The sequence below is a fragment of the Salminus brasiliensis genome, chromosome 10 (assembly GCF_030463535.1).
Source record: "Salminus brasiliensis chromosome 10, fSalBra1.hap2, whole genome shotgun sequence".
In the NCBI taxonomy this organism is placed as follows: domain Eukaryota; kingdom Metazoa; phylum Chordata; class Actinopteri; order Characiformes; family Bryconidae; genus Salminus; species Salminus brasiliensis.
The window spans coordinates 15,406,318-15,425,909 of NC_132887.1; the positions used below are offsets into that span (position 1 = coordinate 15,406,318).

At 44.5% G+C, this 19,592-nt stretch overlaps 1 protein-coding gene across 2 annotated transcripts in view; it reads left to right on the forward strand.

The window, feature by feature from the left end:
• Positions 1–7,632: 7,632 nt before the first annotated feature.
• kif26ab (kinesin family member 26Ab) overlaps positions 7,633–19,592 on the forward strand; it is a 94,764-nt gene continuing 82,804 nt past the window's right edge. For both annotated transcript variants that reach the window (XM_072689431.1, XM_072689432.1), the window contains exons 1-2: positions 7,633–7,811; positions 8,032–8,253. In XM_072689431.1, the coding sequence (XP_072545532.1) occupies positions 7,755–7,811; positions 8,032–8,253 (279 nt within the window). In that variant the 5' untranslated portion in view covers positions 7,633–7,754. The remainder of the gene's footprint in view (positions 7,812–8,031; positions 8,254–19,592) is intronic.

Sequence of the window (19,592 nt, forward strand, 5' to 3'; positions counted from 1 at the left end):
GGTGTATTAGTCTGGGGTTGTTTCAGTGTACAGGTGTGGTAGAATACTTGTCTGGTGTATTAGTCTGGGGTTGGTTCAGTGTACAGGTGTAGTAGAATACTAGTCTGGTGTATTAGTCTGGGGTTGGTTCAGTGTACAGGTGTAGTAGAATACTAGTCTGGTGTATTAGTCTGGGGTTGGTTCAGTGTACAGGTGTAGTAGAATACTAGTCTGGTGTATTAGTCTGGGGTTGGTTCAGTGTACAGGTGTAGTAGAATACTAGTCTGGTGTATTAGTCTGGGGTTGGTTCAGTGTACAGGTGTAGTTGAATATCTGTCTGGTGTATTAGTCTGGGGTTATTTCAGTGTATTCGTGCAGTAGTGTATCAGTGTACCGGTGCAGCAGTGGTGGTGTAGAAGTCTGGAACCCAGCAGAGCCGGTCAGACCTGCATGGCCTTCATTCCAGCCTGAATGAAAAGGCTTGTGTGAACAGTCCCCTCGGCTCTCAGTATAAAAACACACCGCTGCCCGGACAGAATGTGTCTTCTCGGAGAAGCAGCTGGGGACACACTTTCTCTTGGTGTTCAACTCACTCGCTCTTCGCTTTCCTACCTTTCTTGCCATGGAACTTGTGGGGAGGCGGGACGGTGCTGGACCGGAGCCGTGAGGGGTAAGAGCGCGCTGTTCAGCTCGACACACGGAGCGATCCCTCTCCACACTCGCCTGGTCTCTCTGATGCAGTGGTTCTCAACAGTTCAACAGTTCTGTCTCACAATTGTGAAATGTTTAGGACCACTTGATCAGGCAGACACTTTCTCTGGTGCTGGACGGATGGAGGAAAGAGGAGCTGCTGCTAGATTACCGCTGCATCTCGTTAATCCAGTAGTGTAGGTGAGCTCGTTCAGTGAACAGCTGCTGAAGAGCGAACACTGCTGCATTTACTGCTGTTTAAAACAAGCTGTGCTTTAAACTGTTCCTCTGAGCTGGGAGAGTTGAGTGAAGCTAGATTTGTTCATGCTAAATGTGTGTGTGTGTGTGTGTGTGTGTGTGTGTGTGTATACAGAACTGATTAAATTGATGTTGGTAATAAAAGTCATTCGTTCCAGAAAATAATGTTTGGTTGGGTATGTTTTACTCTCTCTCTCTCTCTCTCTCTCTCTCTCTCTCTCTCTCTGCATATCTCTTGTTACAGTTTATGCACATTATGAGGTTGCTAAGAGATGCTAAGGGATTATTGAGGGTGGGGGCACTTGTTTTGTGTGTGTGTGTATGTATGTGTCTGGGGGGCGGTTAATGCGTGGGGGAGTTGAAAGGTACTATTGAAAGGATCTAATATTTTCGGTCTCTCTCTCTCTCTCTCTCTCTCTCTCTCTCTCTCTCTTTCTCTCTCTCTCTCTCTCTCTCTCTCTCTCTCTTTTCTCTCTCTCATACTCTTACCCTCTCTCTCTGATTCAAGATTCAAGATTCTCTGTCTGTCTCTCTCTCTCTCTCTCTCTCTCTCTCTCTCTCTCTCTCTCTCTCTCTCTCTCTCTCTCTCCTACTCTCTCCCTCTCTCTGATTCAAGATTCAAGATTCTCTGTCTGTCTCTCTCTCTCTCTCTCTCTCTCTCTCTCTCTCTCTCTTCTCTCTCTCCTACTCTCTCCCTCTCTCTCTGATTCAAGATTCAAGATTCTCTGTCTCTCTCTCTCTCTCTCTCTCTCTCTCTCTCTTCTCTCTCTCCTACTCTCTCCCTCTCTCTCTGATTCAAGATTCAAGATTCTCTGTCTGTCTCTCTCTCTCTCTCTCTCTCCCTCTCTCTCTGATTCAAGATTCAAGATGATCTTCTCTCTCTCTCTCTCTCTCTCTCTCTCTCTCTCTCTCTCTCTCTCTCTCTTTCTTTGTGTCTCTTTCCATCCCTTCCTATTTTTTTATTTTCCTCTCTCTCTCTCTCTCTCTCTCTCTCTCTCTCTCTCTCTCTCTCTCTCTCTCTCTCTCTCTCACACACACACACACACTCTCACACACTCTCTCTTTCTCTGATTCTCTCTCTTTCTGTTTTTCTCTCTCTGTATCTGCCTTTTTCTGTTTTCTCTGTATTTCTGTCTCTCTTCATCTCTATCTCTCTTTTCCTCTCTTTCTCTCTGGTTCTAGCTCTCTCTGTTTTTTTCTTCACTCGCTATATCTCTCTCTCATACCATCTCTCTCTCTCTCTCTCTCTCTCTCTCTCTCTCTCTCTAATGCCCCCTTGTGTTGCAGAATAGTGAATCTAGTTCTTACTGCTTTCATTCAGACAGAGTTCTCTCTGTCGTGTCAAATTCTCACATTCAGTGTCACTGAAGACGTTAACGCAGCGCTGTTGCTCTCCATGGTGCTGAACAGCTCCACCGCCCTCGAATTCAGCGATCGTTTCCTCACTGCTTCTCCTCATCTACTTTGTCTTTTATGTGTTCAGGCGCTTTAGGGTCCAAAAATAAGCTCCTGAGCTTGATTTCAACTTGACACACGCATAACAAGAGACGAGGATGAGCGCACAGAAAGAAATCACACAAATCAATAAGAGCAGTTATTACAGTAAATCACTTTCATTAGCTGAAGGGGGGGGGGGTAGTAGAAATCTGAACAATGATCCAGCTCATTAGCAAAGCCGGTGACTGATGCAGGCGTGCAGGGAGCATCCCACTCCAAACATCCTCACGCATTGTGCAAATATCGAGCCATTAGTGAGCAAATCCGATGGATTATGTGGCCCTCTGACACCACAGACTGAGACTTCTCATGAATTGTAAATAAGGGATGCAATTCAAATAAGATTGATTTTGTCCCACACAGTGAAACACATAATAAAACAGCAAGTGTCACATTATGTAGGTATATATGCCCTCACGCCCTTAAAATACCGGCTATTGGTATTGTCCGTATTAAAAACCTGTGGTAAAAAGACTTGATTAAGGAACTATACTGTCTATACTTTATACCACGCCCATACAATCCCATAGCTCTAGATACAACTAAGCTTTTCCATGTGAAACGCTGGCATCCAGACCACCACGATCCCATCAAAAACAAATTAAGAGCCAATTCTGCGAAACATAATTATGCGCACCACTTTATTTTCAACACCCTGAAAGTGAAATAATATTGTCTGAATTTGAAAATGACATCTCCACCGAGCACCTTTCTAATCCCTCACTGAACTCACATTTGCGTCTCGTCATAAATTATTCATCAGCCCTCAATCCAGTCGCTTCTCTGCTTTATCCCAGTAAGGCACGGCTTTCTCTCCCCTTGATCTCAGCGGAGCTCCTAAACAGCGCCAATATTTGCTAACTGCTCCTCGTTGGCCCCCACCGGCGCAGCGTGGCCAGGCAGTGAGGAAGAAGATGCTTCAGCTCCTAATGAGGAGCCTGCAGCAATGTGCCTACATGCAGCAGGGCAGCAGGGTGGCAGATGCAGAGTGGCTGTCCCCTGGGTCTATCATCAGCGTGTCCGAGTGAAGCTGCCTGCCACACAGCACACGCCCAGATCGCTCGTGCTCAATCACCTTTACAGCGGATTGGAATCACCAGGTCCTAAAAGATGAGTGTGTAGGAGTGACCCCACATCTCTGAAGACATTTTAACGGTGCCACCTAAACTATCAGCTGTGTGTGCTTTATTTTACAAACCTCAAATATCAAAAGCATTGGTATTTTTTAGTTACTGAGATTTATAATGAAGCTATTATTAAAATGGGTATATCGTTATATATGTATATATTACTACACATGCACCACATGTCCAATGTTTGTGGACACCCCTTCTAATAAATGTATTCAGCTACTTTAACGTGCACCCAGTGCTGACACACACACACACACACAGCTTGTCGCGTACTTGTGTATTTTTATTATTGCCAATAGAATAGGACTTTCTGGAGCAGATAAACATGAACATATAGGACGTTGGGGAGCTGGGAATGATTTGCTGTGGTGATCATTCAAACATCCTGACCTCACTCATAACCCTCTCGTCCCTGAATGCAATCAAATCCTCACAGTAATGCTGCACAATCTTGTAGAAAAAAGTATTGCTAGGACAGTAGAGACAGTTACTCCAACAAATCAGGATAAACAATGAATAAAGAATAAAGAAACAATAAATGAGCATGTGTCCCAATACTTTTGTCCACATAGTGTATGGATTTGCACATATAGAATGTATATGGATCATACGCTGATATTGTGTATGGATATGTACCTATGTCTAACTCATATGGGTCATGTTCTTGCACACTCACATACCGCAGAAGGAAGGTTGTACAGTATCTATCACTGTACACATGGCCGGGCGTGTGTGTGCTGTGTGCTGTAGGCGTATATGTGACATATTTATGACGTTCCAAACAGAATCTCCTCCTGCAGCAGTCCTGAAATGGTCTTCATGGGGTCTCTCTCACTGCCTCCGTCAGGCCACAGACTGAGTTTATTGAAGCACTAATGGCCACCTGCTTATCTCCAGCCGGGGCCTCTGCGGACACCAGATAAGATTTTTATTAAGTCCCACAGTAAGGTCCTGTATTCAGCTTACAGAGGACACCATCTCACAGACCCAGTGTAACATCATAATACTGAAATTTAAACAGCACACTGGGTGTAGTCTGGGTGGCCAGGGGATAACGCAAAAATAAATAAGCCAGGCCACGCTGCTATAGATGGGAAACCTCGGGATGAATGCAGAAATAATGAAAATAAAAATTCATCCTCTGACCAAAACCTCATCGGTAGGTTAGGCGCTGCATCAGTGTGAGCTGGAAACCGTTATCCCCTTTGAGAATGAGACCTACCCGTATAGCGTGCACTCCTCTGAGCTCATGCCTCAGCGAAGGCTCAGTGTGTGTGTGTGTGTGTTTGGCAGAGATACCCAAAGTCAGTCTCGAGGACCTCTTGCTCTGCACACGTTCGTGTTTCTCCTCTAACCCTGACCTGGTCCGGCAATCAGAGCGCGTGCACGTTAGTTAATGAGCGGAGTCAGGTGTCTTAGATGAGGAAAAGCCTAAGAAACGTGTAGAGCGTGGGGCGGCGGGGGGCACAGGGAATATGGGAAACTCTGGTGAAAGGGACTTCTGCGCGCGCGCGAACTGTTCGGAGTTCGGTGTATAGTGTTCACGCGCGCACCCTGCGAGCAGAAACCTGCGCGAGAGCAGAAAGGCGCATCACAGCTGAACCTTCATTCAGAAGCAGAACTAACCGCTGACATGCAGCAGCATCCAGCGCAGACATAGAGGCTGTAGTGAAGCTAAGAGCCACTGAATCAGAGCACGCGCGCACTACCACTAATATAATAATAATAATAATAATAATAATAATAATAATAATAAATAAAAACAAGCGAGAGATAGAGAGAGAGAAAGAGAGGGATAGAGAAGAAGAAGGGGCGCGAGCGAGAAGGAGAGTGAGGAGATAGACAGAGAGAGAGCGAGAGAGAGAGAGAGAGAGAGAGAGAGAGATACAGAGTGAGCTCAGTGAGTGATACAGTGAGGTGGTAGTGGTGTGTGTAGGGGCGGGCAGTGTGTGTGTATGTGTGTGTGGACGGGGCAGTGAGGACAGCAGAGAGGAGTCTCTCCGAGGGATGTGTGTGTGTGTGTGTGTGTGTTGTCGGCGCTCGCTCGGATTATGGCTGGGTTTAATGGGCTCGCTGTTGATTCTCGTCCACGCTGGAATAAACCATGTTAAAGAAGAGAGATAGCTGCGCGCACGCGGAGTGCTGAGAGGGGGACCCGCACTGAGCTGAGGACAACGGAGCTCCTAAGACCCTGCAAAGGATGGCAAATGTGTGAAAGGGAGTGAGATGTGAAATGCCTCCGCGGAGCCGAGCACACACAGCACTTCGCCGCGTCTGCCCTAACCAGGCTGAGGAACTGTGACCTGGGCTCACATCATGGATTTCCACCCTTCAGAGGAGCCGTCCGGACCGGCCGGAGGCAGCGGGAGCCTCGCCGAGCTGGGCACGTTCTTCATGGACTCGGACATCATCTTTGGATTCACTAGACATCTTCTGAGGAGAAAAGCAAAGGTGAGAAGAAACTCGGCTCACAGTGCTCCACAAGTTGCGCGAGACTGCGTTATTGTGCACAGAAAGCTGCATCCAGTCAATCAGGGTAGAGTCAGCATGTGTGAACTTCAGTAAATCAGTCTAATGTATAAATTAAATGCATTTGCAGTTATTATCAAATACAAAGTCATAGGTCCGTTTTTGAGTGGTGCCTCCTCGGGGGGGCTTTTGTGGATTTCCGGACAGGTAGGAGCTCTCATTCTCATGATCACAACCTGGGAAAACTGGGAACCGTTATCTGCTATCTGACAGTTATCTGGCTAAAGCAGACGAGCGCTGCCTTTCTGGAGACCACCTTTCACTGGCAACAAGTAGTGCATACGGCGCTGGTGATGATGCGTAATTAGACTGACCAGTATGACGGTGAAGAGCTGCGGCCAGACACATGATCACTATACTGAACCCATGCGCTTCGGCTCAGCCTCCACCACGACTTTACCACAGCTTTACTGCCCATAACTGATGGAAGAATGAGTTAGAGGAAAGTTTAATCTGCGTGCGTAATGCTGTGCGTTTTTAACAAGATGGTCCTGAATCCAATCATCAGGTGCGAGCACTGGACTCGCCACTTGCTCTTTTCTTCCAGATCAATCATAAGATGTTCGCGTAGAGGGTTTGACACAAGCAGTACAATTTTAACTGACTTCTGGATTTCTATGGGTTAAAAGTGAAAAGAAATGAAGGCTTGCGATCGTTGAACTGTTCCTACTTAGGTTTTTAAAAGTGGGGCAGATGGATAAAACGGATGCAAGTCCCCACAGATAACCCCAGATTAGACTACACGCTTGCATTGTGCTCATGTAACCTGCTGGCGAGCAGCTCATTACCTATTGATGTTCACAGTCTCTGACTAGTAGACAAAGAGAAGTGGGTCATATGAAGTAGGGGGGAAAGCGACCCGCATTTGGGCTGTGACTTTATATCATGTGATTACAGTGCTTACATCATCATCATCAAATATTTAGACATGAATAATTAAATATTTAAAATGACCTGTGTTTTTTTTTCCTAATCCGTTTCAGAAGCGCGAATTGTAATTTACACGAGCCGCCACAGGGTGGCGCCAGAGTGATAGGAAAAACGCACCAGACGGCGCGCCAAAGTCCATTCGCTTCAGTTGCAGTAGCAGCATGGTCCCATTTCGCACGAACAAGATGACATCATTTGTGTCCAACATGGGTTTATTTATTATTGAATAACGTTTATAAATAAACAGTTACAGGATAGAAATGAAATATGTAAAAGGGGAAAGTAGTTAGTATAACTGCCAAATGCTCAGATTTAGCGTAATTTAGAAACCTGACTGGTTTACCACCAATCCAATCTGCTAGACCCTTCTAATGAGCTTTTCTGAGCTCATACGGTGTATCTGGGCTTCTTTTATTCTGCTAAAGTCAGTGAACAAGCCTTGCCGTTCAAATCTCCCTCGTTCTGCCCCTCTGAATGGCTTCAAACAGTAGAGCAGCCACACCCCTCCAGCCCTGCTACACGCTGAGCGCAGGCTGACTTCAGCTCAGCTTTACACGGCGACATGGAACGCACACCAGGCACAACTTCTCTATGGGATTCTCAACAGGCTTTCCTCACTCCACCAGCCGCGCTCCCTACCAGCGAGTAGAGCTTAAAAAGTTCCTCGTTAACGGACTAGTGAGGTGGGGGAAGTGTGCTGTTGGCCTGCTGTGATTTTTCTGACTTTTTCTGAGCGAGATGAATCCAAGTCAGAGGACTTCTGCTCAAGGGGAGTCCGAGAACCAGCGTTTCACTGTAAGTTACACGACAAACCAATCCACAAGTTAGTTTGAACTTATAAGTTTGGGCTTGTCTTGGGTGATGTGGACACTTTTTGCAAGCTCTTCAGCACCTCTGAGCACAATGCTGACTCGGTCATTTCATGGACATGGCTAAGATGTGCATGGCTATCTAAGAGCGCAGTGCGTTTTTCGTTACGCATGATAATAAGCCTTCGTTCTCTTTCCTTCTCAAGGTCGAGGGTTGCTCCAGCGCAGAATCCTCCTGCTCTCCTGAACTGAGCCCGAGAAAAAGGCTGAATTCAGCGGAGGAGGAGAGGCGCAGCCCCAGGCCTCCTCCTGAGGGCGCGGGCTCCGAGAGAGAGCCCACCAAAAGCCACCTGTGCACGCACTGTCACATCGTCGTAGCTGAGCTGAAGAGACAAGCCCTCGCCCTGACCGACCCGGCCTCACTCAAGGTTAGTCTGCAAGATGTTTGGAATAACTTGTTTCCTTTCCTCTTGGTCACTTTATGGTCCACCTGCTGTGTTTGTGATGGTAACTGACAAAAAGGTTCTTAAGGATCTGTTGAGCAAGGTGGTGGTCAGCCTCTTTTTCTTTGGCTGTGTAATGTCTTGATGCAATGTGATATGGACCTTTGTAGATGTCATAACCTCTTGACCCTAACCTTGCCCTAGAGTGACCATTCCTGTCATTGCATTCCACTGAACATGGTGGGGGATTTTCTTTGGCACAACTTGTGACTGGATTCGTAAAGACCCTCAAGGCCAGGTTAATCTAGGATCACGGTATTGATGAAAAGGTGGTCTGAAAGTGATACCAGACAGCAGATATCTCAGGTAGCTCAGTCACTTTATAATAGGTAGAGCATGTTATTGGGGCTATGACTACTATGACTAGTGCCTCAGACAATCTCTTCAGTTCTGCCAGCATCTATGGATTTCCACATTGCTTTGGCTCAAGGTAAGACAAGTGATTAGCTACAACAAGCCACAGTGTGAGGGCCTGAATAATGTGAGAAGCTTCGTTAGTTGTGTGGATTGGAATCCCCCGTTGCTTGCCAAGGCCACATGTGAATTCCTCCTTATGCACATGATTAGGAGCAGTCTGTATAAACAAGGAAAAAGCTGTGAACACAGAACACCAGTGCAACTAAATCATCCAACCTGCTTATGCAGTGGAGAGGAAGTGGCACAGACCTTTAATTAAACTTATGTCAGCTGCAGAAATGCAGTTTTGGTTGCCTCATGGCTCTCTGCTACTTTCATGGCTCTTGTCTCTGCTACTTTCACACACTCTGTACACAAGTTGCAGTAGCTGGGAGTTTATGGAGTGGAACACTGTTTGGAAGTGGCCCATTGTTTTGGGAAACAATGCTTATCTCACTCCTTGTCCGTCGACCCTGGTGGGGTGGCTTTGGGGAGGGGGGTGGTGGATGGTCACAGATTTGCTGCAGAGTCTGCGGAGGAAACGGACACCCAGTTGACCTTCAGCACGCATTCAAAGTGTTCCTGTATACCCAGCACTGAATTCCCACCACTGTTAAATATAGGCTAGCGACTCTTTATTGTTGTCTGACTTGCGGCTGAGGCTAGCCTCAGGTCCCTCTCCATCTCTCCTTTGTGATGCTGTTTCAGGGGAAGATCTCACGCTTAGGTAGGATTACACACCCTCCAGCTTGCCTTGCCCCCCCTTATCCCCTCTCCAGGTTACCAGAGGGGACAGAGGAGGCTTTGTGTGTGCGTTTGAGTATGTTTGTGTGTATATGTGGTGTAGCGTCCCACTCTTGGAGCTTTTGCTTGGCTAAACAGGGCTCTCTAAGCTGACTTATATCTGCTCCCACAATCCTCCCCTCTCTCCTTTCCTTATCTTGTATTCTCCTCCATCACTGGGCACTATACTTGGTTAAGCATGGGAACTGGAAGGGCCCTGTTTTGACTGGACATCCAGACCGCTCTCTCTGTCCTGTGTGGTCCACTCCAGGTGTGGCGATGGAGGGGGGAAGGTAAAAGCAGGGGATTATTACTCTATCGGCCCCACTGCTGATGGCTTAATGAGGCCATGGGTACAACCGCCATGGGAGGCTGCGTTTGGAGGGATTGGTTTCCTCAGCTGAAGAGCAGAAAGGATGCATTGTCCGTCTAGAGTTGTGGAGCGCTTACCTGACCTGAACTTCAAGACCTGGCCAATATCAGACTGTTGGACTGATGCTGGGGACTGTTTCAGTATTTATCAGACAACAGAAAATTACTGTTTCAACCCTCTGAACCCTCTTTTAACCTCACCTTGCTCTTTTTTATTCAGAAGGAGAGCTCTTGTTTTTGATATTTTACTATTTAACGAGCACTTTATATTAGTGTTCATATGATGTTATTTTAACCGCCAGTAAAATCAGCATCATAATTGACGTGAAATATTACCCTGGTGTGATTCAGTGGAGATTAGTCTAATGATCTGGCATCCCTCCAGTGGTCCAGTGGAGTCCATTTGAACATTCAAGGAGAGACTATTTTGGCTTGAATGATCCTCCTGTGGTGGTTTTTGGATTCTGGCAGAGAGCTCAATGGCGCAGTGGTTGGGATCAGCATAAAGCCCTTATTTAATATTTAATTACCTGCATGCAGACAAGGTAGACTCTGAGGTCTATAAAACCCTATGTGGGGAATTTTCTTTCAGTTTCAAAACTAGCAGTAGTGCACCTTTCAATAGCGGCTCTGTTTTCTAGAACCAGAAGGTAATGCTTATTCAGTTAGCTTTAAATATGAACACTTTCAGTTTGATATACGGGGTGTTATGAGGGATAAGCCTGATCCTGGACTACATTTTACTTTGAATGAAGAATCACCATTCTGGATGCTGTGTAGTCCAAACCAAGGCGTAATCCTAGTCTTGGAAACAGACTGAAATACAGTCTTTAAAATTAGTTTATTCCAGTAATACAGTAATTTGACAGTGATGCTTGGCCCAAGAAATGCTTGGTCAGCACCAAAGCTCGGGTGACAGGCCTTTTCTTTATGGTCTTGTGCAGTGCACGTGTTCACAGGCAGCAATTAGTCTTTCTTCACACCCCACAGATTTTAATGGACCCGCTTTTTTCCACAGGGCTTGCCCAGGGTGCCCCCGTCCTTTGTTTTATTATTTATTGTCAGTGATTCCTTTAGCTGATATCTTTGAGCGACGGGTACTTGGTCTCATACAATGCTCTAGCTTATGCTTCAGTAGTTCATGCACTTCAATGTCAAGCCACTTAATGCTTTAACAATGGCTGAAGACTTGATGAAATGGCTGGACGCATAACACAGCACAATGGGCAAAGAATTCATTGAGAAAAATATCTTGGTACTTAACCCATCGCAAAATCTTCAGCACTTAACTCACAACTGTTTTAGCGTAGTTGATGCGACCTCTAAAAAGATGACTCAGATAGTCAGAGTTATCCTGAAATTGCCAGGTTATAAGTGGAGATTAACCAGTAAGAAGGAACCTGAGAGCTATAGATTCCTGTTGCATTGTGCACAGCAATTATGAGATCTTTCAGCAAGACTGAGGAGCCGGGACACCTGGGTTGGAGCAGCCCTACCATATGGATAAAGAACCTCTACCCCTTCCATTGTTGTGGGACCTGTACATGGTATCAAATTCTATAAGATGAATTGGTGCTCAGAGGTAGGCGTTTTTTATCTCCATTGTCCAAAGAGAAGGACTGAAGTGGCTGTCATCAATTACAATTGGTCACAGCATCTCCATGGGCCCGCAAGGCCTATGTTGTGACCTGTAAGACATTTGAAATTCCTTCATATAGCAGGTCAAATGCATGTGTGTCTTTTGGACATTCTCAGCTAGAATGTGTCACCTGAGACAGTAGATGTCATGAGGGCCTACTTGGCTTCAGTTTGGTGTCTATGGCCAGCTTGAGATCTAATGAGCACTTGATTCCAATAAAAGCATTATTATGTATAAGCATTTGAGTGTGTGTGTGTGTGTGTGTGTGAGAGAGAGAGAGAGAACTACTGAGAATACAGCTATGCTTGTTTTTGACATGAAAGGTCAACAGGGTTTGGTCACTATAGGAACAGAATATCAGGAAAAGGTTAGGCTGGGCGAACTCCCTTTATCAGACTGCATTATGGCACAGCCTGACTTAGAACTGATTGGGGTGGTGCAGGGATATGGGTTAGCATTTAAAGATAAGGGTACCCTGAAAATGAATGTTGTATCTTAAATGACATTTTGAGTACACTGAACTTCTAATTTCAGGAAATGAACAAAACAAGAATCCATATATTACATTCACTCACAAAAATTGTGTACTCAAAATTTTTTTACTGCACAGCAGACACACATTGACAAGCATAAGGATCTTAGCCACTTAGTCACAAGGGCCAAATTGTGATGGCTAGATGACTGGGTCAGAGCATCTCCAAAACATCAGGTAGGTCTTGTGGGTTTTCTGGTATGCAGTGGTCACTACCTACCAAAAGTGGCCCAAGAAAGGACAACTGGGTAAAGTGGATACAGGGTCATGGGCACCTGAGGTTCATTGATGCAATCCATGGAGGCTCCACCTCACTACTTACAGGACTTAAAGGATCTGCTGCTAGGATCTTGGTGCCAGATACCTCATGATGCCTTCAGAGGTCTTGTGGAGCTCATGCCTCGAAGGGTCATATTTGTTGTGGTGGCACAAGGGGGGCGGAGGATACTCAGTATTAGGCAGGTGATTTTATTGGCTGATCAGTGTATGTTTCAAAATGTAAAGAGCTGCTGGTATTTCCGGACGGGTTAAGATAAGAGCTAAGATCTTATTTTAACCTGAAGTCTCCCTGTGGCTCATGCATAGATCACATTAAGTAATTGAGAATTGTTCTGTGTCATTTGAATGTATGGGCATTTGGAATGGCCATTTCTTTCCTACAACCGCACGCTATCAGAACGCCATGGTCACTTTGTTCCCATTCCTTCATGTGCTGTACTTTAGTGAGCAGTGGGATAAACTGATTTGAACTGCATTAGTTTTTGTTGTGGCTACATGCCTGAGGGAAGTAGGTAAACCACCGCTTTGATGACTCTGACGACAATTATTTCCTCACACCCCACGCATAGCAGGGCAGTGCGGGTTTCTCATGGGAAGGCAGGCCAGTTTAAGGGAAAGGTAAGCGCTTACTGAAAGCCCTGGTTCGACAGGCTCAGCCCATTTTTCACCCTCAGCCCTGCAGGGGAGGGTGCCCCACACATGCCTCAGCAGCTGCAATAAATCAATCACATTTATGGGTTCTAATGGTTTCACATTCAGTTCTTTTCTCTCATGCTCTGTTTTCTTAACGTTTAGTGCTTGCCGCTTGCCACTGACAGGGGTTATAAAGCTGTTTTTCAGCATCTCTGTTGTCTCATGGTTCTCCAAAAGAATTTTTGGCTCTGATTTATGGCTGTGAGGGACATTATTTTGGCCGGCCCTTCTCTTGTCTTTGAACAGTTTCATTTATTGCTCAAGTAAATGGCGAAATGCGACTTCTCAGAAGTGTCACCTAAGTATACCGAAATAGTTCTGATTGCTTGTACCATATATCAACCTTCTAACTTCAGTAAATTCCTCAGGCAACAGAGACCTTGACGTGCATGACTTTGCAGACTGAGCCATTCTCTTGTAAGGTACCTTCTGGGCAAAACAGTGGACATGCTGGAAGCCAGCTTAACTCAGACGGTGGGCGTACATAACGGAAGAGAGTGTATACCTGGCAGCAGTGGACACAGATGAGAGCAGGTTGAGGGCATGGCTCTGAAGATGGAGCTTTTCTGCATGCAGCTCTCCTTGCTTGTGACCTTTCCCCTCTCACCCCACACCACTGAGTTGTAGCCAGAGGCTCAGTGTAAGAGGCTATGATAGAGGCTCAGTGAAATGCGTCCATGGCTGATAATGTTTGCCGGTGCAAATCATGGCAAGTGAGATAGACAATCTACAAGTGTTTGAACTGGGAGCTGTTTAGAGATAAGTAGTGCATTTAGCTGATAAGCTAAATTGGGTTGTGTGCTATTTTAAAATAGAGATGTACAATTTTGGAGATGTTGCATTTGGTCTATACTGTGTATTGTCACTGTTCTGTCAAAACCATTCAACTTTTTTATCACGAGCAGACCTGAGTATTGTGTGAACATTTTCTGACCAATGGATCAACAGAGTCATTCCATAATCAGTGGGATTGAATCTTGTATACCTTAAAGCTAAATTTATCTTCTTTGTATGTTAAGCTATCAGTTTGGAGATACAAGGTTATATTACACTCTTAAAAAGAGGTTATTTAAGGTTTCTTCAGTAAAAGCAACAATCCTATTTAGGACCATGACAACTCAAATAACCGTTGTGGTGTCTAAATAATTCTTCAAATACATGGAAAGCCTTCTGTAGCTGATTCTGTTAAGACACACAAGGGATCTCTACGGTAGAATAAAGTAAATTTGCTTTCTCAGATACTTTGATCCTGTTGATTAACATGCTTTGGTGGAAAGCAGTAGGTCTGACGTTGAGGAGCTGGATTTTGATCCCTTTCTGCACAGTGAAGTTACACACCATGTCCACTAGAGGCACTCAACTATTATTTCAGACACTTGCTCAGTCATTTGCTGCCCAAGAAGACACTCTTAGATTTATGTGGTTAGGGAGAGAAGTTAGGAATACTAATCTGTGGAGGCGGATTAGACATTTTAAACAGGTGGGGCAGGATCTTGTATTATTCTGTCGGTGCTATGTTGTGTGGTAATATCACATTCCAGATATAGATGTTACTTGAGACTGGTTGTGGCACATGATGGATTATGGTTTTCTAGTTCTATTTCCAGCTGAACTTAAGCAGTGTGTGAGAGGAAGCAACATCTTCTCACAAAACCCCTTTCTGAGGGCAGAGAAGTGTGTGGGGTCAAAAGGGTTTAGTGGTTATATACTGAGAAGAGGAGTGTGAGAGAATGAGAGAGAGCTAGAGAGAAAGGGAGAGCAAGAGAAAGAGACTGATTGCAGTTGCCTCGGGGTTACTTCTCTAACTATCTGTTGATTGGCCTCTGACCTTACCGCCACATTGTGCACTCTTTAATGTGATATAGGGTTTCAGTGGACTAACCCACAGTTGGACAGGTGTTTGCTTTCCACAGACACTAAAGTGCAGACACAGGCAAACAGACACAAATTCAGCTTTAGTAACTTATTTGTAGACCTTATGGATTTGCTTGGCATTCCATGACTTTTAATAATAGCTTCACATTTTGGTAGCGCCTGGATTAGTTGCTTTATGCGCCTTGTTGTTATTTAACTTTCCTTAACAATCTATTAAATTCACTTGCATTTTTTTCTAGCTCTAAGCCTCGCCCTTATGCTAACCCCTTATCTTAAACTTCAACTTAAAACTTAAAACCTAACCCTTTACCCTGATTCTAACCTAGGAACCTACCCCAGTCCTAATCAGAACCTTAACCCTAACACTGCTGAGTTTCACCAGATAATTTGTCAACATATTAAACATCTGTTAGGAATCTGTTAAGGCTGTGCATTGGCAAAAACCTGGAGATATGACGAGTATCGTATCGTTACGATTAGTGTCGTAGGATAAAACATACCATCATATGTATAAAATCTCATTCAGAACTGTGGGTATAACACTGCTATCTAGCTGTCAAGGTTTAAGCACAACACAAAACACAAAATGAATTAATTAAAAATCGATATTAAGTTTTTGAGAACTGACACAGTATTGCAAAACATAATATCACAATACTTCGATATATCAGTATTCTTCAACCCCTGTCTATGGGTGTCTAAATTGTACTAAAGTCAGTCAGTGCACAGCACTGGACTCGGTGATGCCAGGTGCTGATCTTCTTCTCTAAGTCCAAGCTTTTTTTGTCCTGCAGCTTCTGATTTCCACACCTGTTTTGTCATTAGATGTGAAAGGTTTTCAGTGGTGAGTTGTTACACTATGCATTCTTCACACCACATTCAGCGTATGGCCCTGAAGTGGATGTATTAGACAGCAGAGTGATAATCTAATGTCAGATAGCAGAGGAGAGCTGCAGGCATCAGTCATAGCCCAGAGAGATTCTGAGAGAGGGAGAGCAAGAGCTGAGAGAGAGGATGACCATGGAACCAGAGAGAGCACAAAAGGAGAAGCAGCAATGGAACGATAAAGTGTGAGAAGGAGGGTCCAGAAAGAGAGACATATAAAAGGATAGAGAAAAGACAGGCATGCTTGAAGATCCTAATCCTGAGTTTCTGCTTCTCTCTCTTAATGCATTCAGTTTTTAAGCTGGCAACAACAGGAGGAAACCGCTCTGTGCTGGAGGGTGTGACACGGGAAACAGGCTCAAGGGGGCTTTGGGCCTTGTGTGTGTTTGGGTGTATGTGTTTAGGTGAAGATGGAGTCACTAGGTACATGTAGTAGATGATACACCTAGTGGATGATTTGGGGGGCTTTCTGGAATGCTTTAACCAGTGCAATGTCAATTCTTTCTATGCCTGGTCCTGCCTGTCATTAGAGCAGCATGATTGCAGTGCAGATAAAGACAGTAGGACAGAGAGGGTCGCCTCCCACTGACTCGGAAAGTTTAGATTGTAAGATGTCTATCTGTCTGCGTGTCTGCTGGATAAGGGCTTTTGTTTTTACTGGCTGGTTCACTGTTTAGACGACTAGGAATAGCCATTACTGGGGGTGCACTGATGTTTACTGCCAAATCGGCCTGTGGTCGTATTTGTTCCTGACGGATTCCTGCTAGCCAGAGTTTTATTCTGAACTCAACAGACAGTCAACCAAACCAGTATTGCTGAATATTTTCTGCTTTCCCAGAGCTCAGAGCTCACACACTGCAGGCTAAATGAACACACTGGTTTGAAACTCACAGGCTGCTAGGCTTGAGAGGCGTACCATATGCCAGATTTACAGCATTCAAATTATGCAGTATGCAGGTTCTTGGCTGCTTACATGATATATGCCATAATGTAATATTATACTATATATATAACTTATAATAAAATATCAGAATGTCTCAGACACAGATTGGGCTTAACCCTAAACATCCTAACAGAAATGCTTGCTACTTGCATGTTAGCAGATGTTAGCCCATACTGATGATAGCGACCTCTAGCTATTGATGCTAATGAGCATTTGTGACACATGAGATGAAGGGTAACTCTGAGATCTGTGGGAATCGCCTTCTGTAATGCACTAATCAAGGTCTTAGGCAGTTCTTAGGGATGTAACAATACAATGCAATATATTCTTGTATTGAAGTGTATTGTTAAGTTGTGCCTAGCCTGTTAGCTTGTTGCTAGTGTGTTGTAGCTTGGACATAGGTTGGGACAATTTAAAGCACTGCTGGAATAATGTGGAAATAAACTGATGAACTGAAAATGAATAATGTTTTAATGTAAGGTATGTTTTATTTCTACTGTATCAGAACATTTGCTGTAAGGGAACTGATGGTGCTCCATATAGTACTTTTAGGATGACTTTGGAAGTTGGGGATGAGCAGGCTTTTTTGATCCCCTTGATTTTGGAAAGAAATAATGAATGAGCAGGTATCCCATTACCTTTGTCCATGTAGTGTATGTAAATGTTATACAACATTTAAACAGGCTAAATAATTGGAAATCCTGGATAAATGATGACCATGCTGAACAAATCAAACATGTTGTAGAGTCAAATTCAGATTCAGCTCCACAGTGATGAAAGCTGATTGGTTGGTTGGAATGGAATCAGAAATAAACTGGAGCGAAACGAAAGCTGAAGGCTCTTGGCTGTTTCTGAGTAGAACCTTTAAACCCATCCATCAGTGCACCAGCTCCTCGACTGCGTATGATTGGCGTTCAAGAGGCACCAGCTTGCCAAAGCAAACTGACTCTTGAAAGCCAGAATGGACCCTTACAGAGCATAGTGCCTGGCTGTAGCTGAGTAATGCAGTGTGTGTCGAGGTATGTTTTGCCTGCCTGTTACACATTAGAAGATATTGGTCAGGTTTATTTGAATCAGATGGGCTCCCCCATCTCTCAGCAGCTTGTCTGGGCATAAGCAAACATAAGCAGCACATTAGTAATAAACCTAAAGCAATTGACGAGTGATTGGAGTCAGTGCTAAATGATAAACAGCTACATTTCCCAGACCTGCTATGATTGATTAGAATTCAGGAAAGGAGAACTGCTCCAGTCTCCTTCAGCAAACAAAGAGCTGCACACACGCTTGTGTTTCTCGCTAGCCGGTCTCAGTGGGACACTTCTAAACTCTGTTGTGTTTCATTGGAACCCCAGTCTTGTTTGCCCAGTGAATGTAAACACTGGATGTGTGTGACTGTATGCATGTTTGTGCATTGCGTGATGCGTCCTTGGTATGCCCTTATTTATTCTCGATTGTTTGGAGCTCACTGTCATATGTGGGCTCCATAAATCTGGGCATGAAAATGCCAGTCAAAGTTCACGCCCAAGCTCATTTCACGCTTCAGGCTCTGCCTCCGTATGTGGCGCACAAATGCGTGTGTGTGTCTGGCTGTGTGGCAAACATGTGGTTGAGAGAAATGGTATTCTGAATTTTATATGATAACCATTTTCTTCCGTTCTATCGTTCTGTTTTTCCGCTTAAAGAGGGATGATTTGTGTGGTTTCTCCAAAAAAGCCTTTTTCTCCCACTTTTGTGTCGGAATGCACTCATTCAACCGTTGAACACTAAGTGTCTTCACTCCGTGACAGGCTTTGTGTGGTTTTTATGTACTTAGTGAATGTGCACAGATCATAGAACCCCTTTCTTTTTAGACTATCTCTCCCTCTCTCTCTTCCCTTTCTCCTTCCGCATTATCCTGAGAGCAAACAGCCTTCAGGTATTGTCACATCACAAAGGTACAAAACATAAGGTACACTCATGTCTTGCCCCAGCTGTTGTGAAAGCTTCAGAGCCTCCTGTCAAATATACTGATTGCCTATGATTTTCTGCCATCATGCTGATTTTCTTACAAAGAGCAGGAAAGTGTCAGGTTTCACAGGCTCCATATTGTGATGACTCCAGTCTTTGATCCCACAGCATCCCTATCTGCACTCTGTGCTGGATGCCTGGAGCTCAGATAAGATAAGCTAGAAAGCAAAAGCTGTGGAGCGTCACACTTCGCTGTGAGCCATACCGTCCGGTTTGCTAACAGGATGCGCCTGGAACTTTGGTTAGAACAGATGACATGGGTTAGGCCATCATTTTAAATCCCTCATTGGTATACGTCTGGAATACACAGCCTGCATGGCGGTCCTCAGACACAAGTAAAAGGTCACAAACAGCACATTCCCACAGTTTTTTTAGACTGATTTTCTCAAAATAAGAGAGTTAAAGCAACAGCTGCAAGGTGTTCTTCTGTAACATTTGATTGCTTTTTTTTGAAGCCTTGGTGGCTTTAAATGGATGGTTCTTCTGGAGAATCAGTTTTTCAGATTCACATTTTTACATTTTTTAAAGGATCTTCATGTAATAGGAAGGTTCTGTAACAATTAACATATCAACATACCAAAACATATGTCCAAATGTGGACAAAAGTATTGGGACACCTGCTCATTCATTGTTTCTTTCGACATCAAGGGGATTAAAAAAGTTTCCTGCTTTTGTTGGAGTAACTGTCTCTACTGTCCAGGCAAGGCATTCTATTAAATTCTAGAGCATTGCTGTGAGGATTTGCCTGAATGACACCACCCCTCATCATTCCCAACTATCTGACTCATCCCAAAAGTATTGTAAGGAGCACCATCATTCCAGAGAACACAGTTTTACTGCTCCACAGCTCAGTTTTGGGG